This window comes from Ranitomeya imitator, chromosome 1 (genome assembly GCF_032444005.1).
Source record: "Ranitomeya imitator isolate aRanImi1 chromosome 1, aRanImi1.pri, whole genome shotgun sequence".
NCBI classification, from domain to species: domain Eukaryota; kingdom Metazoa; phylum Chordata; class Amphibia; order Anura; family Dendrobatidae; genus Ranitomeya; species Ranitomeya imitator.
Window position 1 is genome coordinate 1,088,746,887 of NC_091282.1, and position 21,674 is coordinate 1,088,768,560.

General features: G+C 43.0%; 1 protein-coding gene across 1 annotated transcript in view; it reads right to left on the bottom strand.

The window, feature by feature from the left end:
• VEGFC (vascular endothelial growth factor C) overlaps nucleotides 1-21,674 on the bottom strand; it is a 236,091-nt gene that overhangs the window by 14,915 nt on the left and 199,502 nt on the right. Inside the window, exon 4 of the mRNA XM_069744265.1 lies at nucleotides 10,943-11,097. Within this exon, the coding sequence (XP_069600366.1) occupies nucleotides 10,943-11,097 (155 nt within the window). The remainder of the gene's footprint in view (nucleotides 1-10,942; nucleotides 11,098-21,674) is intronic.

The window sequence follows — 21,674 nt, forward strand, 5'->3', positions numbered from 1 at the left end:
ATATGGAGGCTATCTAAGGGGCCATCATACAGTGTGGAGATTACAGTGAGGGGGCCATCGTACAAAGTGGGGATTACAGGGAAGGGGCATTATACTGTGTTGGAGCCATCAAACAGTTTGGAGGTTACTAAGGGGTCAGTATACTGTGTGGGTGGTACTATACAGTGAGGGGCATTATACTGTGTATAAGAGAGCATCATACTGTGTATGGGGGAGCTGTACAGGGGGAGACTCGGGACACTTAAATGTAAAGTGGGCACTTATTGTTATAGAGGTACACATGGCATTATTACTTTCTAGGGGGCAAAATATTGGCAATGTGTTCTAGGGCACTTGCACCCGGCATTACTATATTATAGAGGGTTGCTTTAGAATTTAGAAGGTACAGAGAATCACACATCAGGTGCAGTAATAGGGACACATATGGAAGCAGCGGCTCAGTTTTGGGGTATCAGGGGCAGTAATAGGGACACATACGGCAGCAGCGGCTCAGTATTGGGGTATCAGGTGCAGTAATAGGGACACATACGGCAGCAGTGGCTCAGTATTGGGGTATCAGGTGCAGTACTAATCTCTCGATATCTTCCCTCACGTAATCTCCGGTCCTCCCAAGACCTCCTTCTCTCCTTCACTTTTATTCGCTCCTCACCCAAGCGCCTCCAAGACTTCTCCCGAATATCCCCCATCCTCTGGAATTCTTTGCCCCAACACGTCCGACTATCAACCAGATTCGTATCCTTCAGACGGAACCTGAAAACCCACCTCTTCAGGAAAGCCTACAGCCTGCATTGACCCCGCTGCCTCCTCACCACTACCGAAGATACCGCCTCACCAACACCGGAGCTCCTGCAACCATCAACCTACTGTCTCCTTCTCCACCATCCTGTAGAATGTAAGCCCGCAAGGGCAGGGTCCTCACCCATCTGTATCAGTCTGTAATTGTTAGTTTGCTTACTGTAAGTGATATCTGTAATTTGTATGTAACCCCTTCTCATGTACAGCACCATGGAATCAATGGTGCTACAGTATATAAATAAATAATAATAATAGGGACACATACAGAACCAGTGGCTCAGCATTGGGGTATCAGGAGCAGTAATAGGGAAACATACGGCAGCAGCGGCTCAGTATCGGGGTATCAGGTGCAGTAATAGGGGCACACGGCAGCAGCGGCTCAGTATTGGGATATCAGGGGCTGTAATAGGGACACATATGGCAGCAGCGGCTCAGTATTGAGGTATCAGGTGCAGTAATAGGGACACATACGGCAGCAGCGGCTCAGTATTGGGGGATCAGGTGCAGTAATAGGGACACATACGGCAGCAGCGGCTCAGTATTGGGGTATCAGGTGTAGTAATAGGGACACATACGGCAGCAGCGGCTCAGTATTGGGGTATCAGGAGCAGTAATAGGGAAACATACGGCAGCAGCGGCTCAGTATCGGGGTATCAGGTGCAGTAATAGGGGCACACGGCAGCAGCGGCTCAGTATTGGGATATCAGGGGCTGTAATAGGGACACATATGGCAGCAGCGGCTCAGTATTGAGGTATCAGGTGCAGTAATAGGGACACATACGGCAGCAGCGGCTCAGTATTGGGGGATCAGGTGCAGTAATAGGGACACATACGGCAGCAGCGGCTCAGTATTGGGGTATCAGGTGTAGTAATAGGGACACATACGGCAGCAGCGGCTCAGTATTGGGGTATCAGGTGCAGTAATAGGGACACATACGGCAGCAGCGGCTCAGTATTGGGGGATCAGGTGCAGTAATAGGGACACATACGGCAGCAGCGGCTCAGTATTGGGGTATCAGCAGGATGAGGAGTTTGTGCAGGTTGGGAATATATGGTGATGGGTCTGGAATATGAGAAGAGAAGTGAAATGTGTCTTTGTTGTATTCTCTGCAGCCGAGTCGTGGTTGGAAGAAGTTGTCATGTCGGTCTGGGCCAGATGGAAAAGATGGGAAAAGTGAACGATTCCATCAGAAAGGACGTCAGCCGTAAGTCACCATCTATAACTGTGCAGTGATCTGTTATATGTTCTGTAGGGCTGGTATCTACCACTGACCATATGGTGGTAATATCCATGTTGGTCTTTATATAGAGAAACGCGTCAAAAACGCGTGAAAAACGCGGTAAAATCGATGTAAAAATGCGTGCGGATTTCTGGCAGAAATGTCCGTATTTTGGCAGGAAAATTTCTGCAAGAAATCCTGACGCGTCACATAACCTTAAGGTGCGTCACCCAGCTGTATTCAAGGTTACCTGGTTAGGGGCCCACTCAGAAGCTTAGCCCCCCCCTGAACCAAAACCCTAGCTACATCTCTGCCTGGAGGTGACAGATTCTAAACTTTGCGGCTACAAAGATAACTATCAAGTTATGATACAGTCACTTACTAACAATCACCACTAGGTATATACCACGGATATGATAATGTTACCTCATTAATGTTTGTTACACATTTCACACTGCATTCAGAGACAATGGCTACTTTGTACGTAATTTACATAACTAACTGAATGCATTACCGCGGTTTCACTGAATTTTTTGCTAGTTCTTAACAGATATTTCAGAAAACAGTAAATCTCTCTTATATAGGACAGACATACTAAAAATGAATTAGTTTATTAACCTATGAGCCACCAAAACAGTCCTAAAATAAGGACGTACAAGCTCTATAATATACATACATTACAAATCAGCCCCAATAATATGTATTGTCATGTAAAAAAAATGATTTACTCATTATTAATTTATGTACTAAAATTCCAAAATTCAGAAAAGTCATGAAAACTAAAGTTTTTCTTTCCTGCACTGAAGTTCAATCTGTTGAATGTATTTATCTAGTGAAATCCCCCGATTACACCTTGTAGTGTCACAGTAACATAGTAACATAGTAACATAGTTAGTAAGGCCGAAAAAAGACATTTGTCCATCCAGTTCAGCCAATATTCCATCATAATAAATCCCCAGATCTACGTCCTTCTACAGAACCTAATTGTATGATACAATATTGTTCTGCTCCAGGAAGACATCCAGGCCTCTCTTGAACCCCTCGACTGAATTCGCCATCACCACCTCCTCAGGCAAGCAATTCCAGATTCTCACTGCCCTAACAGTAAAGAATCCTCTTCTATGTTGGTGGAAAAACCTTCTCTCCTCCAGACGCAAAGAATGCCCCCTTGTGCCCGTCACCTTCCTTAGTATAAACAGATCCTCAGCGAGATATTTGTATTGTCCCCTTATATACTTATACATGGTTATTAGATCGCCCCTCAGTCGTCTTTTTTCTAGACTAAATAATCCTAATTTCGCTAATCTATCTGGGTATTGTAGTTCTCCCATCCCCTTTATTAATTTTGTTGCCCTCCTTTGTACTCTCTCTAGTTCCATTATATCCTTCCCGAGCACCGGTGCCCAAAACTGGACACAGTACTCCATGTGCGGTCTAACTAGGGATTTGTACAGAGGCAGTATAATGCTCTCATCATGTGTATCCAGACCTCTTTTAATGCACCCCATGATCCTGTTTGCCTTGGCAGCTGCTGCCTGGCACTGGCTGCTCCAGGTAAGTTTATCATTAACTAGGATCCCCAAGTCCTTCTCCCTGTCAGATTTACCCAGTGGTTTCCCATTCAGTGTGTAATGGTGATATTGATTCCTTCTTCCCATGTGTATAACCTTACATTTATCATTGTTAAACCTCATCTGCCACCTTTCAGCCCAAGTTTCCAACTTATCCAGATCCATCTGTAGCAGAATACTATCTTCTCTTGTATTAACTGCTTTACATAGTTTTGTATCATCTGCAAATATCGATATTTTACTGTGTAAACCTTCTACCAGATCATTAATGAATATGTTGAAGAGAACAGGTCCCAATACTGACCCCTGCGGTACCCCACTGGTCACAGCGACCCAGTTAGAGACTATACCATTTATAACCACCCTCTGCTTTCTATCACTAAGCCAGTTACTAACCCATTTACACACATTTTCCCCCAGACCAAGCATTCTCATTTTGTGTACCAACCCCTTGTGCGGCACGGTATCAAACGCTTTGGAAAAATCGAGATATACCACGTCCAATGACTCACCGTGGTCCAGCCTATAGCTTACCTCTTCATAAAAACTGATTAGATTGGTTTGACAGGAGCGATTTCTCATAAACCCATGCTGATATGGAGTTAAACAGTTATTCTCATTGAGATAATCCAGAATAACATCCCTCCGAAACCCTTCAAATATTTTACCAACAATAGAGGTTAGACTTACTGGCCTATAATTTCCAGGTTCACTTTTAGAGCCCTTTTTGAATATTGGCACCACATTTGCTATGCGCCAATCCTGCGGAACAGACCCTGTCGCTATAGAGTCCCTAAAAATAAGAAATAATGGTTTATCTATTACATTACTTAGTTCTCGGAGATTTATCTATTTTAATCTTATTTAGCCGGTTTCGCACCTCTTCTTGGGTTAGATTGGTGACCCTTAATATAGGGTTTTCATTGTTTCTTGGGATTTCACCTAGCATTTCATTTTCCACCGTGAATACCGTGGAGAAGAAGGTGTTTAATATGTAAGCTTTTTCCTCGTCATCTACAACCATTCTTTCCTCACTATTTTTTAAGGGGCCTACATTTTCAGTTTTTATTCTTTTACTATTGATATAGTTGAAGAACAGTTTGGGATTAGTTTTACTCTCCTTAGCAATGTGCTTCTCTGTTTCCTGTTTCAATGTGACACTCAGCTAGGCAGCATTGACCAAACCAGAGCTGCTACAAATGCTCTTTATATGTAATGCACATTGAGGCATTTGTCTATAAATGCAGCATCAGCATAAATCAGTTCACACTTTAAACATTCTTTTACTATGCACAAAGTAACGTGAAAATCTCAAGAGCCACATGTATTAAGTGCTCCTGAAGCTGTGTGAGACTCTCCGGTCAATATCCCACATGTCGCTGCCCTGAATGAGCATCATTTTTCTCAAACTCAGCACAGATGTTCCGCACAGCAGTTTGTGATTGGCTGCAGAAGATGACAAGATTATGATTTAGCCTTTAATGTGTAGATTGTGGCTCTCCAGAGCTTCATATAAAGCAGTTGTTTCATAATTTCTATCAATGGGAAAAAGCTAAAATATAAGTTTATTGCTCTAGGGTTATCTGCAATGAAAGAAGGGATAATTTGTCACTGGACATTGGACATATGGCCTGATCCATCAAAGCTTTCACTCTAGAATTATGGCACTTAAAAAACCTTTTGACAGAGTGATCAATGAGTGGAACAGGCTGCCACGAGAGGTGGTGAGTTCTTCTTCAATGGAAGTCTTCAATCAGAGGCTGGAGAGACATCTTTCTGAGATGGTTTGGTGAATCCTGCATTGAGCAGAGTTTGGACACGATGACCCTGAAGGTCTCTTCTGACTCTAACATTCTAGGATTCTAAGACTTCTGATATTTTCATGCCAGTTTCTCCCGCCTCTGCTGGGGCAGGATGGGGTTATCAAGTTCATGATGAGTGGCAGCATTCGCTATGTTACAAATCTTCCACCAGCAGGGGCTGGAGTAGGATTTGTGATGAGTCACAGACGGAGATGTATGCCACTCGTCCGGTGCTACTGATTAATGAAGAAGTGTACGCTTCTTCATGAATTAGCAGCATCTAACTACAGTACATCCCCTCATCAAGACTGGTATGAATAACTCCGATATTGATGAATCAGGCTCATAGTGCTGAGACTCCAATAGAGGAGCTCTGCACTGGATTATCAACTGAAATGCATTACAGGCAGCAACAGTCAAGAGTTTCACTGCAGCCAATCACAAGCTTCCTTCAAACTACGGTATTTGTGCTAATGTGAGCTGGTTCTCGGGATGCAGTGACAGACAAGAGGCAGAGCAATGCTTAACAAGTTTAATAACAGGGGAATACTCCACGCAGGAAGGTAACGGGTTAAACAAAGGATAAAACAGGATAAATGGCAAAGGATATTGTGAGGTGAAGAATAAAGGATTAGGTAATGGCAGTTCCAGTGAAGCACTTGTGTCAGGAGTTCCTCAAACTGTCACTCCTGCTGGGAACTCAATAGCACCGGCAACGGCTGGCACGGTGTATTTTTCAGGAAGGTCTTGTGGGCAACAATGCCCCGTCTTCTGGCAGCAACGGTCGGTCTCCGGTACCTTCCGCTGAGCCTAGTCCATAAACTGCAGTGGCTGACAAGGGTACGGGCCACAGTCCTATATGAGGCCAACATGGCTCTGCAAACATACACTGCTGAAGTCAGGGTCTTCGGTGAGCGGGAAAGTATTAGCTGTTAAGGTGGGTTACCCAAGTCTATCCAGTACTCGGTTCTCTCTTTGCGACACGTGCGCTGTAGTCACGATCATGAAGCACATGGCACCTCGATCTCTGTCAAATACTGGGCACGCTGCACTCTTCTCTCTATGCTGCGCGCTGCATGCTCCTGTCAAGACTGAAGCTCTGACAACCACTGGCACGCTGCTTCTCTGGCGGGATGCTGCACCTGATCTCTCTCTGGCAGCATGCATACAGTACTCACTAGCCCAGAACGTTTCACCCCTCGCTCCATGGTGACCAACAGACACCCTGCATGTCTCTCCTCACAGTCTCTGTAAGCTGTGGCGGTGCTTGGGCACAGGCCTGCGCTGTACGGATGCTCTAGGGCCGCAGCACTCACTGGTCTCTGCTGCACACTATCTGTTCCCGCAAAGTCTTTCTCTGAGCTGCTGCTGAGCGTATTGCTCCCCTCAGCGCAGCGGTCCCTCTCTCTGGACTGCTGCAGAACACCCGACTTCTCTCCTGGCACCGGTCCCTCTGTATACGGTGGGGCCCTGTTGCAGCGCCGGTGCTCAGTGGAGAGGGGAAGTGGAGCGCGCCGCTCACCTGACTTTGCGCTGCCCTGGGTTGGCGCGTGTTCTCCTTTTAACTCCCTGCCCCCTAGGACAGGAGGAAGGTCCTGCTCACTATTGCTCCCCCGGGGAAAGATGCAGCCTCGACAATGCCGGCCCCGGAAAGCAGGTACCCGCGGTGCTGTCGTCTCCGTTACCCTACAATAAACCAAGTCAGGACATTGGAGTCCTAAAACAGCGAGGCCTCCACCCTGCATATAGTCTGAGATAGACGTAATGTGGCAGACATTCCAAAGAATTTACCGGAAAAAATGATGAAAAAAAACAAATTGTTCTACCACCAAAATCTACTCTTTTCACAAGGGGAACCCTCCAATTCCCTAACTGCCATTAATGTACAGTGGGGCAAAAAAGTATTTAGTCAGTCAGCAATAGTGCAAGTTCCACCACTTAAAAAGATGAGAGGCGTCTGTAATTTACATCATAGGTAGACCTCAACTATGGGAGACAAACTGAGAAAAAAAAATCCAGAAAATCACATTGTCTGTTTTTTTAACATTTTATTTGCACATTATGGTGGAAAATAAGTATTTGGTCAGAAACAAAATTTCATCTCAATACTTTGTACTATATCCTTTGTTGGGAATGACAGAGGTCAAACGTTTTCTGTAAGTCTTCACAAGGTTGCCACACACTGTTGTTGGTATGTTGGCCCATTCCTCCATGCAGATCTCCTCTAGAGCAGTGATGTTTTTGGCTTTTCGCTTGGCAACACGGACTTTCAACTCCCTCCAAAGGTTTTCTATAGGGTTGAGATCTGGAGACTGGCTAGGCCACTCCAGGACCTTGAAATGCTTCTTACGAAGCCACTCCTTCGTTGCCCTGGTGGTGTGCTTTGGATCATTGTCATGTTGAAAGACCCAGCCACGTTTCATCTTCAATGCCCTTGCTGATGGAAGGAGGTTTGCACTCAAAATTTCACGATACATGGCCCCATTCATTCTTTCATGTACCCGGATCAGTCGTCCTGGCCCCTTTGCAGAGAAACAGCCCCAAAGCATGATGTTTCCACCACCATGCTTTACAGTAGGTATGGTGTTTGATGGATGCAACTCAGTATTCTTTTTCCTCCAAACACGACAAGTTGTGTTTCTACCAAACAGTTCCAGTTTGGTTTCATCAGACCATAGGACATTCTCCCAAAACTCCTCTGGATCATCCAAATGCTCTCTAGCACACTTCAGACGGGCCCGGACATGTACTGGCTTAAGCAGTGGGACACGTCTGGCACTGCAGGATCTGAGTCCATGGTGGCGTAGTGTGTTACTTATGGTAGGCCTTGTTACATTGGTCCCAGCTCTCTGCAGTTCATTCACTAGGTCCCCCGCGTGGTTCTGGGATTTTTGCTCACCGTTCTTGTGATCATTCTGACCCCACGGGGTGGGATTTTGCGTGGAGCCCCAGATCGAGGGAGATTATCAGTGGTCTTGTATGTCTTCCATTTTCTAATTATTGCTCCCACTGTTGATTTCTTCACTCCAAGCTGGTTGGCTATTGCAGATTCAGTCTTGCCAGCCTGGTGCAGGGCTACAATTTTGTTTCTGGTGTCCTTTGACAGCTCTTTGGTCTTCACCATAGTGGAGTTTGGAGTCAGACTGTTTGAGGGTGTGCACAGGTGTCTTTTTATACTGATAACAAGTTTAAACAGGTGCCATTACTACAGGTAATGAGTGGAGGAAAGAGGAGACTCTTAAAGAAGAAGTTACAGGTCTGTGAGAGCCAGAAATCTTGATTGTTTGTTTCTGACCAAATACTTATTTTCCACCATAAAATGCAAAAAAAATGATAAAAAAACAGACAATGTGATTTTCTGGATTTTTTTTTCTCAGTTTGTCTCCCCTAGTTGAGGTCTACCTATGATGTAAATTACAGACGCCTCTCATCTTTTTAAGTGGTGGAACTTGCACTATTGCTGACTGACTAAATACTTTTTTGCCCCACTGTAGCTCACAAAGTTTCAAACTTTTCCACAGACCTGAGCACAGAAAGTGTCATCACTCAGATCTGCCCCTAATATTGCTTTAAAGCAAACGTGACAGACAATTTCATAGGAAGATCATGAACCTATAGTATATCTATGTTTTTCTAGTGTTGGTGGAGACACCAGAAAATACAGGACGAACTTCCAAATATATTGCCCTAGGTCAGATGTAAAGTCAATCTGTCAGCAGGTTTTTGCCATTTAATCTGAGAGCAGCATAATATAGGGTAGAAGTGCCTGATTACAGGGATGTGTCAATACAATCAATATTTTATCAGCAGGAAATGAACACTATAGGACTGCACTACAGTGCTAGGCAGTCAGGCTAATCTGTGTAACCCCGCCCCCACCACTGATTGGCAGCTGGCTGACAATGCACAGTGTACACAGGAAGCTGGAGGAAATCCGGTATGGATGAAAGAGTCCAGACATTTTTCTCTATTTCTGCAAATAGAAAGCAACCAATCAATGAAGCCAAGCTGGGTAAGGAGGAGCCAGAGAGGGGCAGCTCAGTGGACTCTCTCTGGGCTTCCCTCCCCATGCTCGTCTCATGTTAAAAAAAAAAAAATTTTCTCCAAACTGCTCCAGCATTTCAAAGAAAAACATATTCCCACATACATGTCTCTGAGGAGGGGGCCTGTTGGGAAATTAAGCTGAAAGGTTCCTTTTAAATCAGCACACCAGAGTGGCAAGATAACGAGGCTAATCACTGAGCAAATTCTGATTCCAACAGCAGAGACTGTAAGCTTAGTAATGACCAAGTGAGGCTAATTCACAGAAAATTAGGGACATTTTGTGAGAAAGATGAAGGCTTCACCTGTTATTACTGACTCATGGCTTAACGCGTGTATAACCGACGCCGATGGATCTGGTCTCCTTAAAGCCCCTGACACATCCGACTGGGGCAATGCTGATAACTGATATATGATTAGTGATCCCTGGAGGTGTCACAAGGCCCCCTCTATTTTACTGGTTTTCTTATCCCCCACCACAAGTAACTTATTCTAACTACGATTTTCATACTTGTCATGGGCTTTTTCTTTACACCTTTTTGCATGGTTGGACTATTTATTGAGTGATCCTTTTAAATGCATATTTAATAAATACTTTCATTTTATGAGGTGATTATTTTGGATACCTCTGTCAAACATTTCTAGTTGACATTGATTTCTTAGACTAAGGTGCACACTGCACTGCTCCTAGCCTATAGTATAGGGCTTTTCCCGACATATACTAGACGGAGGCCGACATTGTGTGCTTTTCACCTCCATGTGGCCAGTATTCGCGTGCACACCATTTGTTTAACCATATATAGCGCTTTCTTATACAGAGGGACCCTGCAGAGAAACATAGAAAGCAATGAACATTTCTCTACAGTGGATAGTTAAGGTAGACAGATGCCTCAGCATCCATCCTGACCGTGTACACTATCGGGTGCATAGCTCCTGAGCGTATGCCCCGACACAGGGCACAGCTGCAGTGCGGATTGAGCCTCATACTGTCCCAATCCCAGTGAGCTTTATAAATTAGATTTTTGATAAAAGTCCACATATTGCGGACTTGCTAAAAGCCGATATGTAGTCTTGTGCAGCCAAGAAAGTTGTATGGGATTAGTTTTGACTTTTATGAATCACGAAAAGGAAAGTTACGTTTGCACTTGGATCCCAAGACATAGCATAATTTGCCCTGTCTTACATGATCCCACAAGTTCTCCCAACATTGTTGGACTGTTGTTAATCTTGCATAAAAAGTGATGAACCTGAAGGGACAACGGTAGACTTACCATAACTGGATGCCGGTGATATTATTCAGTTGACTATAACTATTACCATACACTTTGTGCAGTTGGTTCTTTACATGTCTTTTATGATGTAATTTTTTTTTAATTCCTAAGTTTTTGACCATAAATCCACAGTATTCACAGGTTACTAAAGTGCTGAACTTTACATGAACCTGTTCACAATTACTGAGTGACATCATAGAAACCTTCCCTGAAGAGGAATATGCTAAATCATTTCTACTTACTGTACTTGAGTTGCTGGCAGTGATCTTCTAATTATTGAATGGACTTGTCTGTAAACATCCAATTTCGACATGCACCGACAGGACGTATGGTTGGCAAAGCTTATGGTTACTGGTTTTATCGGCCCTTGGGAAAGTGGGACTGTGATTTCAAAGAGCTAAGGAAAAAAGAAGAAGGTTTAGGTAATTAATGTCCGAGCATTTACTAATTAGCTATGTAGATAACAGTAATTAGTCAAGTATAAAATAATGCTTTAATAGAAAGAATTGCAGATTTAAAGATGCTAATAACACATGACTTAGTTCAGATTTCTACAGCTACAAATGGCTGAATGACTTCATTTTCCACATGGCTAGTGGGCATGCTGTAGCTGGAGACCAGTAGTTATTATGAACAGTCAGTAGCTGAGCTCTGTGGGAACTTTACCTTAACCATCACTAGAATGCTAATATTCTAAAGCATACATAAAGGGTTGACTCTTATTATCATGGATGAAAAACTTGTTTGAAGTTTTACTAATTTAGTTTCGGTCTGGATGAATAACTTTGCTGAATATTTGATGTGTAAGTAAATTTCAGTCCTTTTTAACAATTTAATGACTAGAAGTATTTTTGGTTATGCATTTTCATTTTTTGCTCCCTTTCTTCCCAGAGCCATTACTTTTTTACTTTTTGGCCAAAATGGCTTGATTTTTGCGGGACGAATTGTACTTTTGAACTACACCATTGGTTTTACTATATAGTGCAATTCTACAATGAATTGCAATTCCACAATGGTTTTTTGTTTTGCTTTTTTACAAGGTTTAATACATGCTACCACTGACCAGCCATTATGATTCTCCAGGTCATTACGAGTTCATAGACACCAAACATGTGTAAATTTTTTTTTATGTAAATAGTGAAAAAAATGCCAAAGTTTAAAAAAAAATAAAAATAAAAAAATGCGCCATTTTCCGATACCCGTAGCGTCTCCATTTTTGTGACCTTTGGTTGGGTGAGGGCTTATTTTTTGCACGCTGAGCTGCTGTTTCTAAAGATACCATTTTGGTTCAGAAACTATCTTTTGATCGCCTGTTATTGCATTTTAATGAAATGTTGCGGTGACCAAAAAAACGTGATTCTGGCGCTTTGACTTTTTTTCTAGTTACACCGTTTAGCGATTGGCTTAAATTTTTTTTTATATTGATATATCAGGTGATTCTGAATGCGGCGATACCAAATATGTGTATGTTTGATTTTTTGTTATTGTTTTATTTTTAATAGGGCAAAAGGGGGGTGACTTGAACTTTTATATATATATTTTTTTTTTAGATTTTTAAAAACTTTTTTTTTTTACTTTTCACATGCTTCAGTAGTCTCCATGGGAGACTAGAAGCTGCCATAACCCGATCGCCTCTGCTACATACAGGTGATGATCTGATCTTGTATGAAGTAGAATTGCTGGCTTGTTAAGAGCGCCAACCACCGCGCAATCCGGCACTGACAACCATAAAGGTTTGCTTTAGACTTATGATTGTCATGCCAACCCATCGGTGACCAGTGGTGATGTGACAGGAGCGCCAATGGGCGGAATTCCCGGCGCGCTTGCCGGAAGCACTTGTTAAATGCCGCTGTCAGAGTTTGACATCAGCATTTAATGGGTTAAGAGCCACGGATGGATCCATCTGCGACTGTTAGAGGCACATGTCAGCTATTCAAAACAGCTGACATGTGCCAGAAAATGTGGGCTCAGTGACAGAGCTCACACCAAAGGGAGGGTATCCAACATCGCGTACTATTACAACCAATGTTGGAAAAGGGTTAATATGACTTCTATGTTGGTATCCAATGCATCTCAATAACACCTTTCGCAGTGTCTACATAGAGGGATGGATTGTGTGACTTATCATTTCGCATTGTAATATGTTTTAGTTTCTGCAGGTTACAAAGTCATATGTAAAGCTTGAAAAGCATAAAATGGAATTATTATAGAATAATTTCATATTGAGTGGCATAGTTTGTCTGTTACTGGTTAAGGTAATGACTAGAGATGAGAGAATCCAAACTGTAAAGTGCTGGCGTTGGACTCTAAACACGGACTTCTCCTGGAAGTTTGTTTTACATATCAAAATCTAGGGAGAAAAGAAAGAGAGATTTTCCAGCTCCATAGTTCAGTTCACCATTGATTTCTATGGGGTTTGGGTCGAGGTTCAATTTTGGTTACAGTTCTGGTACCCAAACCAAACTTTGGACTAAAGTTCAGTTGAACCTGATGAACCTGAACTTCCATGGGTCTGCTCATCCCTAGTATTGACAATTTATATAAAATTCTAAATAGTGGTGGGTTGAAATGGTCAGAATCCTCTTGTTATGTGTATCTGCATTAGAAGAGTGTGGCAGAGTGCGGAGACCATCACTTAAGGTACCGTCACACATAACGATATCGTTAACGATATCGTTGCTTTTTGTGATGTAGCAACGATATCGTTAAGGAAATCGTTATGTGTGACAACGACCAACGATCAGGCCCCTGCTGGGAGATCGTTGGTCGCTGAGGAAAGTCCAGAACTTTATTTCGTCGCTGGACTTCCCGCTGACATCGCTGGATCGGCGTGTGTGACACCGATCCAGCGATGTCTTCACTGGTAACCAGGGTAAACATCGGGTTACTAAGCGCAGGGCCGCGATTAGTAACCCGATGTTTACCCTGGTTACCAGCGTAAACGTTAAAAAAACAAACACTACATACTTACCTTCAGCTGTCTGTCCCCGGCGCTGTGCTTCTCTGCACTCCTCCTGCATCCTGTGTCAGCGCCAGCCAGCCGGAAAGCAGAGCAGTGACATCACCGCTCTGCTTTCCGGCTGACCGGCGCTGACAGTGCAGAGAAAAACAGAGCGCCGGAAGACAGACACGGAATGTAAGTATGTAATGTTTGTTTTTTTAACGTTTACGCTGGTAACCAGGGTAAACATCGGGTTACTAAGCGCGGCCCTGCGCTTAGTAACCCGATGTTTACCCTGGTTACCGGGGACCTCGGGATCGTTGGTCGCTGGAGAGCTGTCTGTGTGACAGCTCTCCAGCGACCAAACAGCGACGCTGCAGCGATCGACATCGTTGTCGGTATCGCTGCAGCGTCGCTTAAGGTACCGTCACACATAACGATATCGTTGCTTTTTGTGAAGTAGCAACGATATCATTAAGGAAATCGTTATGTGTGACAGCGACCAACGATCAGGCCCCTGCTGGGAGATCGTTGGTCGCTGAGGAAAGTCCAGAACTTTATTTCGTCGCTCGACTTCCCGCTGACATCGCTGGATCGGCGTGTGTGACACCGATCCAGCGATGTCTTCACTGGTAACCAGGGTAAACATCGGGTTACTAAGCGCAGGGCCGTCACCGCTCTGCTTTCCGGCTGACCAGCGCTGACAGTGCAGAGGAAAACAGAGCGCCGGAGGACAGACACGGAATGTAAGTATGTAATGTTTGTTTTTTTAACGTTTACGCTGGTAACCAGGGTAAACATCGGGTTACTAAGCGCGGCCCTGCAATTAGTAACCCGATGTTTACCCTGGTTACCCGGGGACTTCAGGATCGTTGGTCGCTGGAGAGCTGTCTGTGTGACAGCTCTCCAGCGACCAAACAGCGACGCTGCAGTGATCGACATCGTTGTCGGTATCGCTGCAGCGTCGCTTAGTGTGATGGTACCTTTAGTGTGACGGTACCTTTACTCTCCTACAATTAATGGGGCTGATGACCTGCACTGATAAGGTGAGGGCACCTTAATGAGTCCTTTTAGGGGACTGAGTTAGTTTCTTCCAGCATCCGAAGTATCACTGTCACATGACAGTGCCCCCCACCCTTTATCATTGCATGAATAATTCTTACACAACTTGTTAATTTAGTTTCTGCTGTTATATATCCAAGTTTTTAGCCTCTCTATTTATTGTAATTTAATGGAAAAATGAATGGTTCCATTTGAATGAAAGAAGCAATCGTAAGATCTGTTCCTGAAATTGCCTCTATAAAAAAGTGTAACTAAAATAAAAATCACAATACCTTAAAAAATGCATCAAACCCTAACAAATTGCGCTAAAATTCATTCAACAAGGCAGGAACATGTGCACATAAATCAACTTGAATACCATTTACTGATTTGTCAGATGTGTACCCCAGCAGTGTATATACAGAAGACACTAAGAAGGACACACTTTGCTATCATTTTGATTAGTTACTTCCGGATTGAACAAATCCTACTCCAAAATCCCCTCCTGTTGTCCATGCCGCGTATGTAATAATGTTTTGTAGGTTCGTTCTCCCAGCAGTTCATTTCCATGACTTTAACGCCACCAAGGTGTTTAGACAAAACAAATTAGTTTTCCTCGGCAGAGAGATGGGGAACGTGGAATTCTTGCTACTCGGAGTAGAGGTTTTTTTTCATTGTTGGCACAAAGACATTTCTGACATTTCTGAAAGCAGCTGTGTCCGATGTGAGAAGCCTGTTAGAAGCTTTTAAATTTGACACGGATCATAAGCAGGGAAGATTAAAACCACACGCGCCAGGAACATTTCTTCACACTGGAAATGGCTAAACCAAGGTTGAAACATTAACACCATGTTGGAAACAAAGGGGATCTCTTTACTTAGGTTGCTCAAAATATTTCTCCAAAATATGTCACTCATGTATTTGTTTCTGTAGGAAGCAGGAATCTTGTGCTGCCCAAAATATATGTCCAGTTTATTTCCTATGCTTTGGCAGAACATGCAAAGGCTGGTTTTAGGCAGTTTTGTACATTCTACATTTCCCAGTACGGCATTTGTGAATTGTATGTGTAGGAATAGTTATGGTATCCTGTCAGTATACTGTATGTGAATAATGTAGTACTGATTTATTTTAGCTGCTGGGGATATTTGTGGAATTCATGTAGCTTTGCTCTTTTTAACAATAAAAATATACAGCAAATAATCCACAAAATAAGAATTTATTGTATAATTTCACAACTTTTAAGTTAATTTTTACTAAATTATAGCTCCAACCAAAAATAAAAAATTGCACTTCTCTCTACAAACAGTCATCGCAGAAAGTGTTGGCACCCTTGAAATTGCTCCAGAAAATGAGGTATTTCTCCCAGAAAATTATTGCAATTACACGCTTTGGTATACATGTTTATTTCCTTTGTGTGTATTGGAACAACACAAAAAAAAACTGAGCAAAAAAGACCAATTAGACATAATTTCACACAAAACTCCAGTAATGATGTGAACAACATTTTTGGCACCCTCAACACCCTTTGGAATAAATAACTGAAACCAATCGATTTCTAAAATCATCAACAAGCTTCTTACACCTCTCGCCTGGCATTTTGGACCACTCTTATTTTGTAAACTGCTCCAGGTCTCTCTTATTTGAAGGGTGCCTTCTCCCAACAGAAATTTTAAGATCTCACCACAGGTGTTAGATCCAGATTCATTGCTGACCACTTCAGAACAATACAGTGTTTTGTTTCCATCCATTTCTGGGTGTTTTTTGAACACCCAGAAATGTATGTTTGGGGTCATTGTCCTGCTGGAAGACCCATGACCAGGGACACAAACCCAACTTTATGACTGTGGTCGCTACATTGCGACCCCAAGTCTTTTGGTAATCTTCAGATTTTATGATGCCTTGAACATAGTCTGGCATCCAGTGCCAGAGGCAGCAAGTAACCCCCCCAAAATCTAGGAACCTCCACTAAGGTTGACTGTATGTCTCTGTGTCAGCAGTGGGATCCTACTGGGTCTCCTTCCATAGCATTTCATTTCATTTAAATGTCAACGGATAGTTCGTACTGACACTGATGCAACCTGAGCCTACAGGACAGCTTAAATTTCTTCGTAACGTGATTGGGGCTGCTTATCCACCATCCAGACTATCCAGCGTTGCAACCTTTCAACAATTTTTCTCTGCCGTCCACGTCCAGGGAGATTAGCTACACTATAATGAGTTGTAAACTTCTTGCTTATGTTGCTCACCATGGACAAAGGAACATCAAGATCTCTGGAGATGGACTTTTAACATTGAGATTGTTGATATTTTTCATCAATTTTAGATCTCAAGTTCTAAAGGTACCGTCACACTAGATGATATCGCTAGCGATCCGTGACGTTGCAGCGTCCTCGCTAGCGATATCGTCCAGTGTGACAGGCAGCAGCGATCAGGCCCCTGCTGTGCTGTCGCTGGTCGGGGAAGAAAGTCCAGAACTTTATTTGGTCGCTGGACTCCCCGCAGACATCGCTGAATCGCAGGGCCGCGCTTAGTAACCCGATGTTTACCCTGGTTACCATCCTAAAAGTAAAAAAAAACAAACACTACATACTTACCTACCGCTGTCTGTCCTCCAGCGCTGTGCTCTGCACTCCTCCTGTACTGGCTGTGAGCGTCGGTCAGCCGGAAAGCAGAGGGTGACGTCACCGCTCTGCTTTCCGGCCGCTGTGCTCACAGCCAGTACAGGAGGAGTGCAGAGCACAGCGCTGGAGGACAGACAGCGGTAGGTAAGTATGTAGTGTTTGTTTTTTTTTACTTTTAGGATGGTAACCAGGGTAAACATCGGGTTACTAAGCGCGGCCCTGCGCTTAGTTACCCGATGTTTACCCTGGCTACCAGCATCGTTGGTCGCTGGAGAGCTGTCTGTGTGACAGCTCTCCAGCGACCAAACAGCGACGCTGCAGCGATCCGGATCGTTGTCGGTATCGCTGCAGCGTCGCTAAGTGTGACGGTACCTTAAGACTCTTCTTCTCCTCTTTCTATTCTCCATTGTTAATGTGGCACACAACGCTACACAATGCAAAGACTGAGTCAAAATCTCCCTTTTTTATCTGGTTTCAGGTGTGATTTTCATATTGCCCACACCTGTTACTTGCCAAAGGTGAGCTTGAACGAGCATCACATGCTTGAAACAAAGTTGCTTACCCAAGTTTTTGGAAAGGTGCCAAAAATTTTGTCGGCCTTGGGGTTTTATGTGAAATTATGTTCAATTTGCCTTTTTTCTTAGTTTTTTGTGTTGTTCCAATACACCCAAAGTAAATAAACTTTTGTGTAACAAAACATATCTAATTGCAATAATTTTGTGGGAGAAATACTTCATTTTCTGAAACAATTTCAAGGGTGCCAACACTTTTGGCCATGACTGTATTTGTCTAGCAACTATGTTTAGGAACTGTGTACATTATTTTTCTTGTGACCAAAACTGTTTGTTATTCAGATTTCTTCTTCTGACTTTAGATTTTTGATCAGGAATGACTTCTGGGTCACCCAGTGGCATAACGTGGGTTGCTAGCTCCAGGGGAATAGCAAGTATTAGGCCCACTAATCCAGTAGTAATAGACCTTTACAACAAATAAATGCCCCTAAACTGCCCCATTAGAAAATATTATTGCCCCCTTAAAAAGTAATGATGCCTCTTTAGTGCCCCTTTCAAAAGTAATAATGCCACTTTTGTGCCAAAAAAAGATAACACTGACCGAATCTGAGTGACTAAATCCACTTCTCCCAACACACATAGCAGCTCGGCGCAATGCATTGATGTTATTGTGCTAATTGAGTTTGAAAGTGGTCATTTTGTAGGCTGTAGATCTATAACAACCGCATAAGCCAACTGCCTGCCGCCTACAAGACAAAGAGTGTTGGCTCTCTGTTGTCCGAGTACATTGGTGCCACGTACTAGCATCAATCCAGTTCAAAGTGGTATCCGCCTGGGTACTGGGACAGAAATATTGGGCTTGTACAGTGCCTCTGACCTTAGTTTGTACAGTGCGTCATATCTTCTAGTTTTTTTTTTTTCCTTTTGAAAATTTGCACCTCTAAGAATTTTGTGCCCAGGGCAACTGCACCGGTGACCTCAAGGCTCCCAATGCTACGGCACATGTCAGAATAATGTATTTCTGTAATATTTAATTGTTGCTCTAGTAAAACTTAGACAACTCAGTGATATGTCAGAAGTTTCGATTGGTGGACATCAGGCAGTAGAGACCACTAAAGTATGATGAAAGTATCATAATTTTTGGCTGTGTTGGCTCTGCTTGGCCCATCCTCAGAGAGGTGTAGTTAGCAGCCTATGAACTCATCGACTTTCTATGAGCACATGCACCATTCTGATCAGCTATGAACCAGGCAAGGAACATCACACTGAGAACTTCTCTAACTTCTTACTAGTAAAGCTGGACAGGATTTTAGAGACTTGCAATTTTGCATACACTGTTAATCGAGTTAATATTTATTACACACTTAGAAAAGTGATGTCACTGATGCCACATATTCAGTAAAGCGTGATAATTTGGTGTACACTCTACATACCAGTATTACCATGATCTCTAGATGACAAGACTAAAATGACTTCTTGACATTCGGTGTATGAACTCAATAATCACCATATGGTTTGTTTCCAGATACAAGACATTCTACATATATCTCTGGTATAAACGTTCAGAACACAAAGTAAAACACTGCGATACTGTGATATGTTATTTTTAGATCTGGAGTCCTCGAGTCTCAGGTTACAATGTCCGGTATTTTTCGGGAACGTATCTTATGAGTTTTCTAAATTGAGTCCATGAGCGACTCAGTAGATAGAATTGAAGCATAACAGTTAGTAAGTTTTAACAAGCTACTCCTCCATCTGTGAGTTAATACAAAGCGCCTACCGTTAATAAAAAAAGAAAGTTAATTATGGTGAGTAATTCTCAGGACACGGCTGTGATTATACAACTGACCCGTCTGGAATGCAAAGTGGTTACTGTTTGTCTTAAAGAAACGGCATCATTTTATAGGACCAAATCCTGAAGACATATAGTTTCTAAAACAGGCACAAAGGAATCCGTAAAAGTAGAACAAAATTGAATAATGATGAAAAGGATTAGCATGTGTCTTGGTATAAATAAGTAATCAAGTAAAAGTAACTTAAATATCATACATACATATATATATGTATAATGTACAATGTAATTTATTTATTTTGTTCTATCATCCCAAGTTTATTATTACTGTAAATGTATTAACATGAAAATGTGGAGAAAGGAAAATGCTAGCAGTGCACAATATATTGCTCTGTGAATAGATTTGCTTGAGGCTAGACTGGTGCTACGGAATACATGCCGGTCCTAATGAGTGTAGCAGGTTTTTGCTGGGCTGTGGAAAATTGAGAGAAAAGAAACAATAACCAATTTTAGGTTAACTACCTAGAAGATAATGTAAAAAGAGTGAAACATACAGATGTTATAGTGCTGAGTTTCTCAGTTGTAATGGAGCTTTGTTTTATTATTAGAGACAGGGCCGGCTCCAGGTTTTTGAGGGCCCCGGGCGAAAGAGTCTCAGTGGGCCCCCCCCCTTTAACACATACCAGGATTCATGATGCCCAGATACAGCAGAGAAATATAGGTATAGTCCAATGTCATAATCCAGAGGCCTGGATGTCTTCCTGGAGCAGAACAATATTGTATCATACAATTAGGTTCTGTAGAAGGACGTAGATCTGGGGATTTATTATGATGGAATATAGGCTGAACTGGATGGACAAATGTCTTTTTTCGGCCTTACTAACTATGTTACTATGTTACTTCTTACATGAGTGATAGCTATTGTAAATTCTGCAGTGTATATATACAGGACAGGAGGAGTGGTACTGTGCGGTGTATATATACAGGGGAGAGGTACTGTGCGGAGTATATATACAGGGGAGAGGTACTGTGCGGAGTATATATAGAGGGGAGTGGTACTGTGCAGTGTATATATACAGGAGGAGTGGTACTGTGCAGTGTATATATACAGGGGAGAGGTACTGTGCGGAGTATATATACAGGGGAGAGGTACTGTGCAGTGTATATATACAGGAGGAGTGGTACTGTGCAGTGTATATATACAGGGGAGAGGTACTGTGCGGAGTATATATAGAGGAGGAGTGGTACTGTGCAGTGTATATATACAGGGGAGAGGTACTGTGCGGAGTATATATACAGGAGGAGTGGTACTGTGCAGTGTATATATACAGGAGGAGTGGTACTGTGCAGTGTATATATACAGGGGAGAGGTACTGTGCGGAGTATATATAGAGGGGAGTGGTACTGTGCAGTGTATATATACAGGAGGAGTGGTACTGTGCAGTGTATATATACAGGGGAGAGGTACTGTGCGGAGTATATATACAGGGGAGAGGTACTGTGCAGTGTATATATACAGGAGGAGTGGTACTGTGCAGTGTATATATACAGGGGAGAGGTACTGTGCGGAGTATATATAGAGGAGGAGTGGTACTGTGCAGTGTATATATACAGGGGAGAGGTACTGTGCGGAGTATATATACAGGAGGAGTGGTACTGTGCAGTGTATATATACAGGAGGAGTGGTACTGTGCAGTGTATATATACAGGGGAGAGATACTGTGCGGAGTATATATACAGGAGGAGTGGTACTGTGCAGTGTATATATACAGGAGGAGTGGTACTGTGCAGTGTATATATACAGGGGAGAGGTACTGTGCGTAGTATATATAGAGGGGAGTGGTACTGTGCAGTGTATATATACAGGACAGGAGGAGAGGTACTGTGCAGTGTATATATACAGGGGAGAGGTACTGTGCGGTGTATATATACAGGGGAGAGGTACTGTGCAGTGTATATATACAGGGGAGAGGTACTGTGCGGTGTATATATACAGGAGGAGTGGTACTGTGCAGTGTATATATACAGGGGAGAGGTACTGTGCGGTGTATATATACAGGAGGAGTG